Raw genomic sequence first — 13,418 nt, 5'->3', positions numbered from 1 at the left:
CCCTAAATCTTGATGGGGTTGCTCATGGAATGTTACTTACTTTCCTAACTATTTCACAAGTGTGCAGAAATAACTTTCTGGCAAGGTCTTAATATTTTGGGCTTAACCTTTTATAAAACAGTTCAAACTAAGTATGAGCAATATGCTCTTTTTCTGGACCACTTTTTTTTTTCTTTTAAAATAAAACACAGAATGCTATGTACTTTTCCAAAAATATGTATGTGGTAATAGAGGAAACATTTTGTCTAACATTCTATTAAAATAGTCAGTCTGAAGTAGGCACCTGCTAAGGAGAATTTCACCCCAAACCAATAAGGTCTGCTGGATCGAGACAACCACCACAGAAAATTATCCCACCAGTTCAGTACCCACCTCGTTCACTGAAACAGTTTCACCTACAATTTACCAGTGTGTAGATCACATTAGGTTACTGTTCTCACTCTTCAGAAGTAAATCTTCAATTATAAGTTTATTTCAAACTTGTATTTGTGTATTATCTAATGATCACAGGCTGAATCAATGGGCAGAGGCCAATACTATAAAGTTCAACAAAGCCAACTGCCAGATCCTACACTCGGACCACAACAAACCCCTGCAACACTACAGGCTTGGGGAAGAGTGGCTGGAAACCTGCCCAGCAGAAAAGGACCTGGGGGTGCTGGTTGACAGCCGATTGAACATGACCCAGCAGTGTGTCCAGGTGGCCAAGAAGGCCAATGGCATCCTGGCTTGTGTCAGCAATAGTGTGGCCAGCAGGAGCAGGGAAGAGATTGTCCCCCTGTACTTGGCACTGCAGGTGAAGCTGCACCTTGAACAGTGTCCAGTTTTGGGCCCCTCACTGCAAGGACACTGAGATGCTGGAGTGTGTCCAAAGTAGGGCAACTAAAACTGGTGAAGGGTCTAGAGCGCAAGGCTTATGAGGACCAGCTGAGGGAACTGGGGTTGTTTAGCCTGGAGAAAAGGAGGTTCTCTACAACTACCTGAAAGGAGGTTGTAGTGAGGTGGGTGTCAGTTTGTTCTCCCAAGTAACAATTGACAGGACTAGAGGAAATGGCCTCAAGTTGCACCAGAGGAGATCTAGGTTAGATATTTCTTTACAGAAATTTCTTTACAGAGAGGGTTGTGAAGCATTGGAACAGGCTGCCCAGGGAGGTGGTGGAGTCCCCATCCCTGGAAATGTTTAGAAGAAGTGTTGATGTAGATGCTGAGGGATATGGTTTAGGGACCCTGGCAGTGCAGGGTGAATGGTTGGACTCGATGATCCTAAAGGTCTCTCCCAGCCAAGGTGATTCTGTGATTGCATTAGCTGGACAGTCTTCCCAATTTTGTTTTCTGTCAGGGTATTCCAGAAATTCTTACCATCCTCAGCCCTTGGTTGCTGGGGAAACATGTAATTAGTAAGCACAGTTTTCTGTGTGTCAGGGTCATCTTCTTTTTGAAGAGGGATAAGTGGTTTAGACTAGAAAGCAAATGAAAGAAGGGTATGTTATGGGAGTATATAAAAAAGTAAATATGATCTACACATCACAGAGCATACCTGTTCCATTACTTTGAAGACTACTCTGCCTTGTATTAAACCATTTCTCCCCTGAATAATTTTCACAAAATTAAGTTATTGACATGTCTATATTAACGACTAGCTTTGACTAAGAACTGAAACTCAGTAACAGCTTTAAGAGAAAAGCAAACACTGGATATTCAAAAAATAACCCATTTTCTTGCTATGACTTATTACTACCCCAAAGCAAACTGATCTGGAATACACAGACATATTTGGCCATCTAAAGCTGCAGATAGTCACATAAAGAGAAAAGTTTTGTACTCCATTTTTCACATTGACATGAGATGGAATATTCCCCACGCCTTACAAAAAAAGACAGAGGAATCTTGAAATTGCTGTATTAGTATAAGTGCTTTCATTGTACTACATCTGAGGTTAGTGGATTTCTGGCAGCGTTGTACACCTTCATGCCAGTCAGGAAACCAGCATAGTACAGAGGGCTTCAATATGGAACAAAAGTACAAGCCACAAGTGCATGAGCTACTGCTGAATAGCTTGAAACTTGGACAGTCACAGAATTCAAAAGTGTGGCAAGAAACCTAGCTCAAAAAAAGGCATGCTCAGTTTCCCCAGTGGTGTAGGTGTGGAAGAAACAGCAAGCTACACATTCAAGTAGTAGCTTATCAAGCACTAATTCTCCTGTGTAATCAAGCCTGAAGTAAGAAAAACAAAAATTAAACATCTGTTAATTTGCATTTCCTAACAGCACAGAACTTTGCTAGAAGTATGGAAGTCTCCAAAGACAGGTAGGCTCAGTGTTGCTTACTTCAGGAAAACTGACACAGTAATGGCAAGGAAATATTGAGGTATATACACAGTACCAGATATCATTATTTATCAGATGGCTCAGTACTTGTCAATTCCATCAGGAATAAAGTCAAGAAATCATCTATTTTTTATTTTTAAAAAGTTCACCTGATTGTCTGATAGCCACATAGCAGTGAGCTGTTGCAGTTTTGTAAAGGTAAATGGCAAATTCCTCAGTCTGTAAATGACAAGAACTTATGTAAGTACATTTATCGATAATGTTAAGACTAAGAAACAATCTTGCATTACCCTGTAAAAGTGTTTAAAAAGCATATTTACAGATAGAAATTAATAACTATTGAGAACCGAAAGGCAACATAATTTAGATTCAAAACTATACCTGTAATTAAAAAAACAAACAAAAAACCTCATTTCTACCGAGTTTAGCAAGCAGCTAAAAAAAGTGACAATTTAATTTGAATTTCATTCAGTTCAGTGACATGAATGCGAGCTTGAAGACAATTAACATATATTAATTAATCTGAATTCTCAGCATTTTACCTTTCAATATACATGCATGCCAATTAAGGAAGAAAAGCTACAGCTGAAAATTATTGGGTTTTTCCAAGATACATGTGTGGGAAAGGGGCTAGCCTGGATAATGGAAGCTCTGACATTAAATGGATAAATAAAGCTCAAGATGGAGTACAGAAAAGCTGAATTAGCAGAACAGGAGGGAGAGCTCACTTAGACTTATCTCTCCTGATATATTTCAATCCAACAATTCAGCAATTCCCAAAAGAGAAATTTTTAACAAATTTTAACAAACAGCTCTAATAGAACACAACTTTCTTTTCCCCCTTCCCCAGCACACTCAAGAGTTTTGCACTACACTGTGACACTGTTTTGCGTTCTCCACATGCAACACAGGAAACTATTAACATTTAAATCAGAATCAGAAGAATTATGAAAATAACCAAATTGATTTTGTAGGACAAATACACGTAGGAAAAATCATGGAAGTATTGAAGCTGTGCTTCAATGCATGCGCCGTGTGCCAAGTTGTTAAAATAAAGACATCTTAAGACACTGGAACTTCAGGACCCAAAATACAACACCACCACATTAAATACATCCATCTCAGTCAACCTCTAAGATGTGCACGTGATAAGAAATATATTCATAACACCACCTCTACACTATCATTGCATTTTATACAACTGCTACTTGAATAAATGCATTCACAAACCTATTGTCACTCAGATTGATGACTTTTAATTTCTGCATATCACCCATTTCTTCAGGGAGAAATTCAAGCTTATTAGAATGCAGAAACAACACTGTTACATGCTTCCAGTTTCCAACCTGAAAAAAAACCCCAAAGAATTAACTCTTCTTCACAACTCCGAATATGCAATTTTTTACTGTTTTAAAACAATTAGTATTACAGCCATTTTTGCCTGTAGAGCATAATTACATTTTTCTTGTGTATGAAACCTTCATGTAGTTTCAAAACACTAATATCAAAATTTTACTTCTTGCTTAGAAAAATTCAAATTTCATTATTCAAAAACTTGTCTATTTGTATACATCCTTCTCTAAAAACATACAGAACAAAATCTACTCAAGAACTATTAAAGTTATCCAAAAGCTGCACATACTATATAGTTTAAAATACATTCTAAAAATTCATTTTATGGTTTTGTAATTAAATACGCACCTCTGATGGGAGCTGTGTTAAGAAGTTGTGATCCGCAGCAAATGTCCTTATATTAGAGAGCTGCCCAACAGACGAAGGCAATGTTTCAATCTCATTGAAACTGCAGTCCAGTTCTTCTACTGATACTAACCTGCAAAAAAAAATAAACCAGGGATTACCCCTCTATACAGGTTAACGCATCCAACATTAATTGAATACTTAAATTTAAATGAAGTTAATACCACTATTAATTACAAATCTCAAATTTAATTGAAAATACAACTCTGAAACCCATGGGAATTAAATCCAAGAAAAATCTTTTACTAATTACCTAAAATGTGTTTTGAGGTATTTTTGTTTGTTGGTTGACTGTGGGTTTTTTGTTTTGTTTTTTTTCGGTTGGTTGTTTGGTTTTTTTTAAAAAAATCTTTTTTACACTATTATCCTCATAAGAGAGCATCAGCAAAAACAGGGCAGTCAGCAACATCAAATATTTTTGTACTACATGAAAACACGCTAGTGCAAGGCACTGAAAACATTCAGAATGAGACACGATTTGAGTGCAGTTTCTGGACAAGAAAACAATCTCAAGAGTTAGAGACAGTGATCCTAAGAATCTGGCAGTGGAGTATTTTTAAAATCCTGACACAAAAGATAACCTACATTAACTATAGTGGGACGAAATAAAGTGGAACAAATACCCCTCATTTGTAGAGCACTTAATTCTGAATTATTTTTGCCATCATTTGCTAGTTCTAAATTAAACTGTTGAACACCAAATTAAAAAAACACCTAAAAACACCTGTTTTACAAACTTTTTGATAGTGGTTCAATATTTACCACAGCCACAGCTATGTTACTGCCAAAAAACAGTTTCAGGCAGCTGACTGCCTTTTTAAACATCTTGTTTTCTTTCACATTCAATTCTTCTTTTATAGATTAGTGGCTGCATTACGAAGTGAGGAACATATGTCTTTTGATATTAAGTAATACATAAAGAACATATATGCTGCAAACTAGAAGTAGGACATGAAAGCACTTACTTTCAATTTTATTAAGACATTAATATGTAGAAGAAATTAAATCAATTAGGTGTAAAAACATTCAAGAGAGGAGCCGTAAGTCTGTAGAAAGGCAATTTGACCTTTTGTTCAGGGGAAATACCTACCCTCCTATGGAGTCTGGCAAATAAATTAACTGGTTTTCATCAATTTTAAGTGTTGTTACCTTCTTTAGGGAACCTGTAATAAAATGAACAAGCAAGTAAAAAAGGATATTTGAATTCATTCAGCTTAGTTTTAATTTTAAATTAAGGTGGGAAAAAAGCATGCCCAAGAAAGCACATCATCTGTATTCTCTGGCATGCCTATAGTGCTGTATACCTAAAGACATGTAGAAAAGCTTACAGAACTCTTTTTCCAGCTCACTATGTGCCTGCCGTGGGGGGTTAGAATATTCTTTTTTTTACTCTCTTGTACTCAACAGTTTCTCACCCATTTACAAACTACTGTACGAAGTCGAGAATGCTCCAAAACAAGTATGACTTTTATTATTCAGCTATGCATTACAGCTTTATCCAAAACCGGCACTTTTAATCAATTGAAACTTAGATCCAAAATACCATTTATCTATTTACAAGTGTTCTGTGTCCAAACTATAAGCTTTTAAGAACAAGAATTAACTAAAATACAAACCAATAGACTCTGGAAGTTGCTGAAGTGCATTACTGGATAACAGTAGGTCTTGCAGACTTTCACAACCTGAAATACCTTCTTCAACTACTTCAATGCTGTTTTTAGAAACATCCAAGTAGGTCAGTTGTTTCAAAGTGCCTATGAACTAAAAGCAAGAGAAATAATACATTCTAAAAAGTGCAAGTTCTAAACAAAAAATCCAGCAGATTTGACAATAAACTGTCTCTCAAGTGTAATGCCAGAGGAAAGGAGAAAACCTATTTATAGTGCAGAAATACAATTTTAAGCAAAATACCCAAGCTTTTTGAGCAGATACAGACAGTGGATGTTTTCGCACGCACAGACATACCACAGTAATACGGCAGGTCTCTAAAGTTACTCTGCTGCAAATTCAACAGTTTGGTCAGTTACTGTGAATCAAGTTACTCAAGATTTAGAACAGACCTCAGACAGAGACAGGTAATATAAAGACATCATTAGTATCCAGGTAATCTCTTTCAATGCTTGTTTTTGCCTTTTGTGTAAAACTGCATCTATTTAACCTCCAAACCAACAACAATGAATCCCTAATTGTACTAAACTGAAGAAAGAAGCCAAAATATAACCTTGTATTATCTTTCCCCATGAACCAAGAATAAGCTGTAAGATTTGTGCATGCCTACATTTACTACAGTTTACTACAACATAAGCACAGTTTCACAAGTACTGCAATAATAAGTCTGCCTGGATTCCACATAACACTGAGAGAGCCCAGGAACCCAGATAAAGCCAACAGAATATTTTCTTGGGAACTGGCTATACTCCCTGTATACACAGAGCACCCAAACAGGCATTGCTTGCTTAACAGCTGTGACCAGTAAAAATTCAAACAATGTATTTATCCCATAAATTCCTCCTTGCTTTCTAACACAAAATAACCTCTTTCTGGAATGACCAGTTAACCCTAAATTTGATCGAAGATTTGATCTAAGATTTTTACCCCTTTCCTGAATTGGAACATAATTTTTAGATAAGAAGAATATAACTTCCAATGAAAGAAAAGCTGTGTACCCAGCTCTCATGATCAATGACAAATTCTAGTTAAGCGTTTAAGTGGCATTTAACCTTTTGGCATTTAACCTTAAAATTACACAGCATACTTTACATATATGATTGCTGACAAAGTAAATAGCACTATAAATTAAAATACTAAATGTTTAACAAAGTAAAAGAACTTACCCCTGGAATAAGTGTTAGTCTATTACCGTCCATCCAAAATTCTTTTAATCCACTCAGTTGTTCGAGTACTTCAGGCTGTAAAGGGAAGCTATTTTTTAAAAACTTCACACAAAAAGTAGTGAAAGGCAAAACAACTTCAGTGATTCATCTACTGCAACTTTAAGTAAGGTATTATTATAGCTCTTATATACACCTTTTTCCTGGGTCATGAAAAAACATCCAGATTTTGAAATACACATATATACTAGACATACAAAAATCCTTTAACAACTTGTTCACAGCACTAAATAATACTTAGAGAAAATGTGGGGTTTTGTTGTTTTGTTTTGTTTTACAGAAAGTACTATTTTTCAACTGGAGAACACAACAAATAAATGTTATGTGTATAATATCCTCCTTCATGGATGAGGTCTAAAACCCCTTAAACTCCACTAGCTCAGAAGAGTTTTCAAAACCTAGAGTAATTTTGTGGTTTTCAGGAAAAGGAAAACAAATTTTAATTTTCTAGCAACAAAGGGTACATCCACATGACACAAGCAAATTCCATCCATAAAGTGAAGGGCGGGATTGTGCTTCTTGATAGATTGAACTTATTGATAGAAATATCTTTTCAGGGGAAGACCTCCTCTTGGTAAACAACTACATTGAAAATGCCTTCCTATTTAAACTTCCCTCCTGAGAAAGTAATACAAAACAGCTGCTACTGCACCTTAACAACTACAGCCACACTTAGTTAAATGCAGAAATCAAATTGTTATACTATAACCATACAGCATTCCTGAGTGAGCTGTAGTCCCACCTCCCAGTAATGCATTTTTCAAGAAAAAAAATCTTAACTGAAAACTAACTTTCAGATCTATCTTTACAAAAAAAAAAAAAAGGCTGTTTCAAACCTTTTGTGCTTTTACCAAAAGATCTTAATGAAATAAGTTACTCTTATAGCAGTTGACTCTTTTAGCTAAAAGGCTGGGAGAGACAAGGCAATCAGCCAAAAATTACCCAAATAGCTAATTCTGCAGCCTACGCTTAGTTCCTGGCTGTTGTGGCATAACGTGGGCCTGGGCACATTAGTTTAAGGCTCCCACATGAATATCCACTCTGTAATGGGAGTATGGCAGTAATGGTAATGGCTAGAAGCGTAATAATAGTAATGAACGGTTCCTTAAATACACTGTCCTATCTGCCAACCATATAACTAGGCAAGTGGTCAGCTCTGCATGATCTACTGGTGGCACACAAAGGTTTGACTTTATTATATTGCAGGTCAGTACATTCCACTATACTTCTATTTCAGTTCCTTTACCCAGGAAGGTACTTGTAGAAGCAGAGAGATGTTAAGTGATTATACATATGAGGTGTATTTGTCCGTGAGATCACGAACAGGAAAAAAGTTGATCCATACTGAAGGAAAAATCTGAGCACCTCAACTGTAAGCACTATTATTATAGCTTCCCTTGGATCTTAATAGTATGCACACAATAATAGAGCAGGTTATGCATAGTTTATACAGAACTTGCAACATTAAATACATGGTAACCAGTAAGTGTTTCGAGTTTATTATAAGCCAATTATGTTTAGAATTCAAACATGCATTACCGTAAATTTTTTACCAGTACAGTAACCACATGGTGTTATTTTCAAATTGAGGAAAAATATATTCATCACATAATTTTTCAGGATATAATTTTTATAACAGGCTCCATAAAGTAGTATAAGATATACAAAATAATTAACTGCTTAGTAGCAGAAGTCTTAATCTGTTTTTAATCAATACATCAGCTTAAAGGAAATGAGATTTATAAAAGATACAAAGTTCTGTTACTAATGCAAAACTCACCACTTCTGTGAATTCATTACTTCCCAAGTCCAGCCTCTCCAGCTGAGTCAGTCTGGACATGGTTCTGCACAGGAAGGGGATTAGTAAGGGAACAGATTTAAGAAAATACCAGTTACATCCAAACTTCCTAGATTCTTACAAATACATTGTTTTAATAATTTTTAAGTAGAGATTCTGTTCTGTAACTGGACTGATATCTAAATAAGGTTAAATTTTCACACACTGTTCAACCAGGCAGATATTAACGATCATGCTGACTGTTGACTGTCACACAAGAAATACAATGTAATTAGTTTACAAAAGCTGAAGACCACTAGAGTAATCTTTATGACAAAGAGTAACTCAATGAAGTTACTCTTCAGCTTTTTACCTACAGTCACAGTAAGTCTGCTCAGCCACAAAAGGCTGGTTAACTACATGTTTTCCTCTCAAAGAGAAACCACTGCCTAATGATAAGCTAAAACACAAAAGACCACTATTGAATCACAGTAACCAACACCACCTTTCTCCCTCTCCTGGATGCTGAAGAAGTTGCTTCTGGATGATATGGTCTGGAATCCTAATTATTCTCTAGTCCTACAATAAATCAGATTATTAAATTGGATTTTGTGATATACCAATAGTCTTCAAGTCAACTTATGGCAAAGATTGAATGCCAGTGACTGAAATACAGTGAAATCCATTATTTCAAACTGTGTTTTGGCAACACTTTTGCTCCATTTGATTCCACAGAGATTATCTACCACTCCACATGGTGGTCTACACAATTGGTACTCCAGTCAACAGCAGTACTACCTAAACGTATTTTCAAAGGGGCTGTGAATCTCTCATATGACATTATGTTCAGTATTTATTTAATAATAGATTTTAATAAAAATTAATAATACCTAAAACTTTCAAATGTAAACTGTATGTACATACTATCAAATTCTGGAAAAACTAGATGTAAGAGCTCCTAAATGGTAGACTCAAATTATCAGAATAGATGTCACTAATAACTTTTTAAAAATCTGCATGAGCACAAGATGCTCCATGCAGCTATTCAAAGCCTCGGTTGTTCTTCAAATACACTACGTATTAAAATTCTTCTGGATACAGAGTTCAGGAATTACATTCTACTGAAACATGTATTATTTACTGAAAGTTAATGTGATTATTAATTTTATTCATTAACTAGTCTCAAAAAAGGATTATACTCAACATGTGTCTATAGATATTATTTTCATTACATTACAGTAATTATGCTGGGGATAAACTAGGAATTTAGCACAAGCAGGTAAAGACACGACCAAGACAAAAGCAGAAGCCTTTTTTTGCACTGCACACATAGTATACACAGGCTGTAAGGGAAAGCCTTTAGCTCACATTCCCACTGTCTCAAAGAAAACCAACAAACAAAATCAAACCATGAAAAAAACTAATACCAGAAGAATCTAAGAATCATTTTCTCTCATTCCTTGAAGGTAATGAACAGGTTGATTACCAGTAAATCAACTGCTAAGATTAATTTTCCGATTCTAGCATAAATTACTTAAGTCCCTCTGAAATACTGTGTCAACTGAATTTGTCAAAGCTTCATGAGATCATGCCAATACCATTTTTGGTGACATATACTGATAACAACTTTGCCCCAATGCATCTCCCAGAATCCTGTTGCAACAGGACAAGGGATAATGGTTTTAAACTAAAAGAGGGGATTTTGAGACTAGATAGAGGGAAGAATTTTTTTAAAACGAGGGCAGTGAAACACTGGCACAGGTTGCCCAGAGAGGTGGCCCATGCTGCACCCCTGGAAACATTCAGAGTCAGATTAGACAGAGCTCTGAGCTACCTGATCTAGTGCAAAATGTCCCTGCTCACTGCAAGGGGTTGGACTAGATGACCTTTAAAGGTCCCAAAGCATTCTATGATTCTAAGCAGATGAACATTCACTTAAACAATCTAGTATATTATTCTGCAGCTTTCAAAACTTTGTGGCCAACACCCTGCTGTACTTTTACTGATGGCTTCAATTTAAAAAGGTTTTCGATTCCTTCTGTTTCCAAACCATGTTAGCTAGACCAAGGGAGAGTCTAGAGGGACTACTAGAGAGGGGAGTTCAAAATGCCACTAATGACCTAAATTTCAACCACGAAGTAGATTAAAGGAGATCACATCTATATGGGATTGAATTTGATAGATTAGTTTCAATAAAAGATTGTATGAGGAAAAAAAAGGTTTATTTTAACAATTTTATAGTCCTTTAATTTCAACGGTTTTGAAATAGTGCTTTGATTTTTATTCAAATTTAATTCACAGCTTAGAAATAAATGTAGACTTTAAAAGCAAAGAAAAAAACAGGTAATACCAACAAAATTTAAATAGTTGAATTTCATTTAAGTGAAATTTGATGAGGCTGAATTGAAACAAAATCAAACTCATTTTTTTACATTGTGGCTCACAATGAAATGAATTTTTCCTTTCAGTTCAACATGAACTCTTCTTATTTTATTTTAATAGTTTGGTAAAAATAGCCATAAAAAAAAAATCCCCAACCAAACAAAAAACAATCTTCCAGACAACACACTCCAAGGTCGGAGTGATTTTTTTTTTTTACCTTCCTCCTATACAATATTCAGCTCTGAGGCCAAACTGTTTACATAGCTAACAGCACATTCACAGAATCTAAGCAATAAAGCTCCTCTTCCCCTTGCTGCCAAATTACACTACATGAACCAATTCCACTTCAGTCCATCCCAAGACCCAGGTGCTCTCTTTGCTTCCTATGCTACTAGGGTTACATCCTTGATGACTGTCCAGGGATCTGGACAGGCTGGATCAATGGGCAGAGGCCAATAGTATAAAATTCAATAAGGCCAAGTGCCAAGTCCTACACTCAGACCACAACAACCCCCTGCAACACTACAGACTTGGGGAGGAGTGGCTGGAAACCTGCCCAGCAGAAAAGGATCTGGGCGTGCTGGTCAACAGCCGATTGAACATGAGCCAGCAGTGTGCCCAGGTGGCCAAGAAAGCCAACGGCATCCTGGCTTGTGTCAGTAAGAGGAGGGAAGAAATCGTACCCCTGTACTTCGCACTGGTGAGGCCACCTTGAGTACTGTGTCCAGTTTTGGGCCTATCACTTCAAGAAGGACATTGAGGTGCTGGAGTGTGTCCAAAGAAGGGCAACAAAGATAGTGAAGGTTCTAGAGAACAAGTTTTATGAGGAGCGGCTGAGGGGACATGGGGTTGTTTAGCCTGGAAAAGAGGAGGCTCAGGGGAGACCTTACTGCTCTCTACAACTCTCTGAAAGGAGGTTGTGAAGAGGTGGGGGTCAGTCTTTTCTCCCATGTAACAAGTGACATGTCCAAGAGGATACAGCCTCTGGTTGCACCAGGGGAGGTTTATGTTGGGTATTACGAAAAATTTCTTTACAGAGAGGGTTGTGAAGCATTGGAACAGGCTGTCCAGGGAAGTGGTGGAGTCCCCACCCCTGGAAGTGTTTAAAAGTTGTGTGGATGTGGTGCTGAGGAACATGGTTTAGTGGTGACCTTACAGGGCAGGGTGTATGGTTGGACTCGATCTTAAAGGCCTCTTCCAACCAGATGATTCTGTGACTCTACAGCAACCCAAAGTTGGCATTCTCGCCTTAATCGTCAATGTCTTGCTAAAAACAGTTTTTCATGAAGGGTCCTGGTCTTACCATTTTGAACCAGAATGAATATCTGTAAATCTCTCTCCAGTATCTGCAAAATTAAAGTTATGTAATGCTGATGGTATAACAGAGGAACTGCATAGATTCTGTGTCCCTCTTTCCCCCTTGTCAAAACATCCGTAATCTAGCCAACACAGCCAGTCAGTTGTAAAATGTAAGGCAAATGTGTTTGCAAGACCAGGGCCTCAGTTATTTTCCTCCCCTTCCCCAATGTCCGCCTAATGTACAGTATCTCTCTGCTCTTCTGTACTGTGTAAGGAGTAACTATACCTTTAGACAAAATGCAAATAAAGATACCATTAATGTTAAAGTAACAGGAAAATTCAATGCTAAAGGCAGAAGAATACAGGACTGGAAACAAAAATTTACTAGATCACTCAGCTATACCTATTTCTATCTTTGCCACGGTGCTATGTAATCCCTTCCATAAACAGAAGAAGCTATTTCATAATTCATATTATTGAACTTGCTGTCAAATCAATCCAACACCAAGGTATCAGGTAAATTATGTCTCAGATTCTGATGATGTAAACAGTCAGCATCATTAAGGTTAACACTGCAGTTTACTTCAAGCGGCATACAACAGAAGAGGTGTGTATGTGATTGCAAGATGAGGCCCTGTATCATTGTAATTACACTCTCAAATACCTTGCTTCCTTCTAAAAAAAGGTTACTCTTTAATGACAATTAAGCATCAGACAAAAGCTTAAAAAAAAAAAAAAGAAATCTTATGTATTTCCATTGGACCATTTTCCCAACTTTCAGCTATCAAATAAATGCCTTTAAAATAGTCTCTGTATTTTAACTTTCCTTTCAGTAGAAATATTTTCACTGAGCTGGCTTGCATCATAAATGCTGCCAGTTTTGCAGTCCCTGGCTGCAGATAAGCTCCAAGCAAAATGATGCATTTGGCACAAAGCAAGGTTGATTGAGTGTGTTGGCATTAACTACCATTTGGATTTACACTC

General features: G+C 36.7%; 1 protein-coding gene across 1 annotated transcript in view; it reads right to left on the bottom strand.

Moving 5' to 3' along the window:
* Positions 1 to 13,418, bottom strand: part of ERBB2IP (erbb2 interacting protein) — a 56,832-nt gene that overhangs the window by 16,170 nt on the left and 27,244 nt on the right. Inside the window, exons 6-13 of the mRNA XM_010132762.1 lie at positions 8,757 to 8,820; positions 6,920 to 6,994; positions 5,702 to 5,846; positions 5,176 to 5,248; positions 4,029 to 4,158; positions 3,558 to 3,673; positions 2,477 to 2,546; positions 1,360 to 1,459 (exon numbers count right to left, since the gene is read on the bottom strand). Coding sequence (XP_010131064.1) covers positions 1,360 to 1,459; positions 2,477 to 2,546; positions 3,558 to 3,673; positions 4,029 to 4,158; positions 5,176 to 5,248; positions 5,702 to 5,846; positions 6,920 to 6,994; positions 8,757 to 8,820 — 773 coding nt within the window. The remainder of the gene's footprint in view (positions 1 to 1,359; positions 1,460 to 2,476; positions 2,547 to 3,557; positions 3,674 to 4,028; positions 4,159 to 5,175; positions 5,249 to 5,701; positions 5,847 to 6,919; positions 6,995 to 8,756; positions 8,821 to 13,418) is intronic.

This window comes from Buceros rhinoceros, unplaced genomic scaffold, assembly GCF_000710305.1.
Source record: "Buceros rhinoceros silvestris isolate BGI_N320 unplaced genomic scaffold, ASM71030v1 scaffold2383, whole genome shotgun sequence".
NCBI lineage: Eukaryota > Metazoa > Chordata > Aves > Bucerotiformes > Bucerotidae > Buceros > Buceros rhinoceros.
This window is presented reverse-complemented; position numbering and strand designations above follow the sequence as displayed.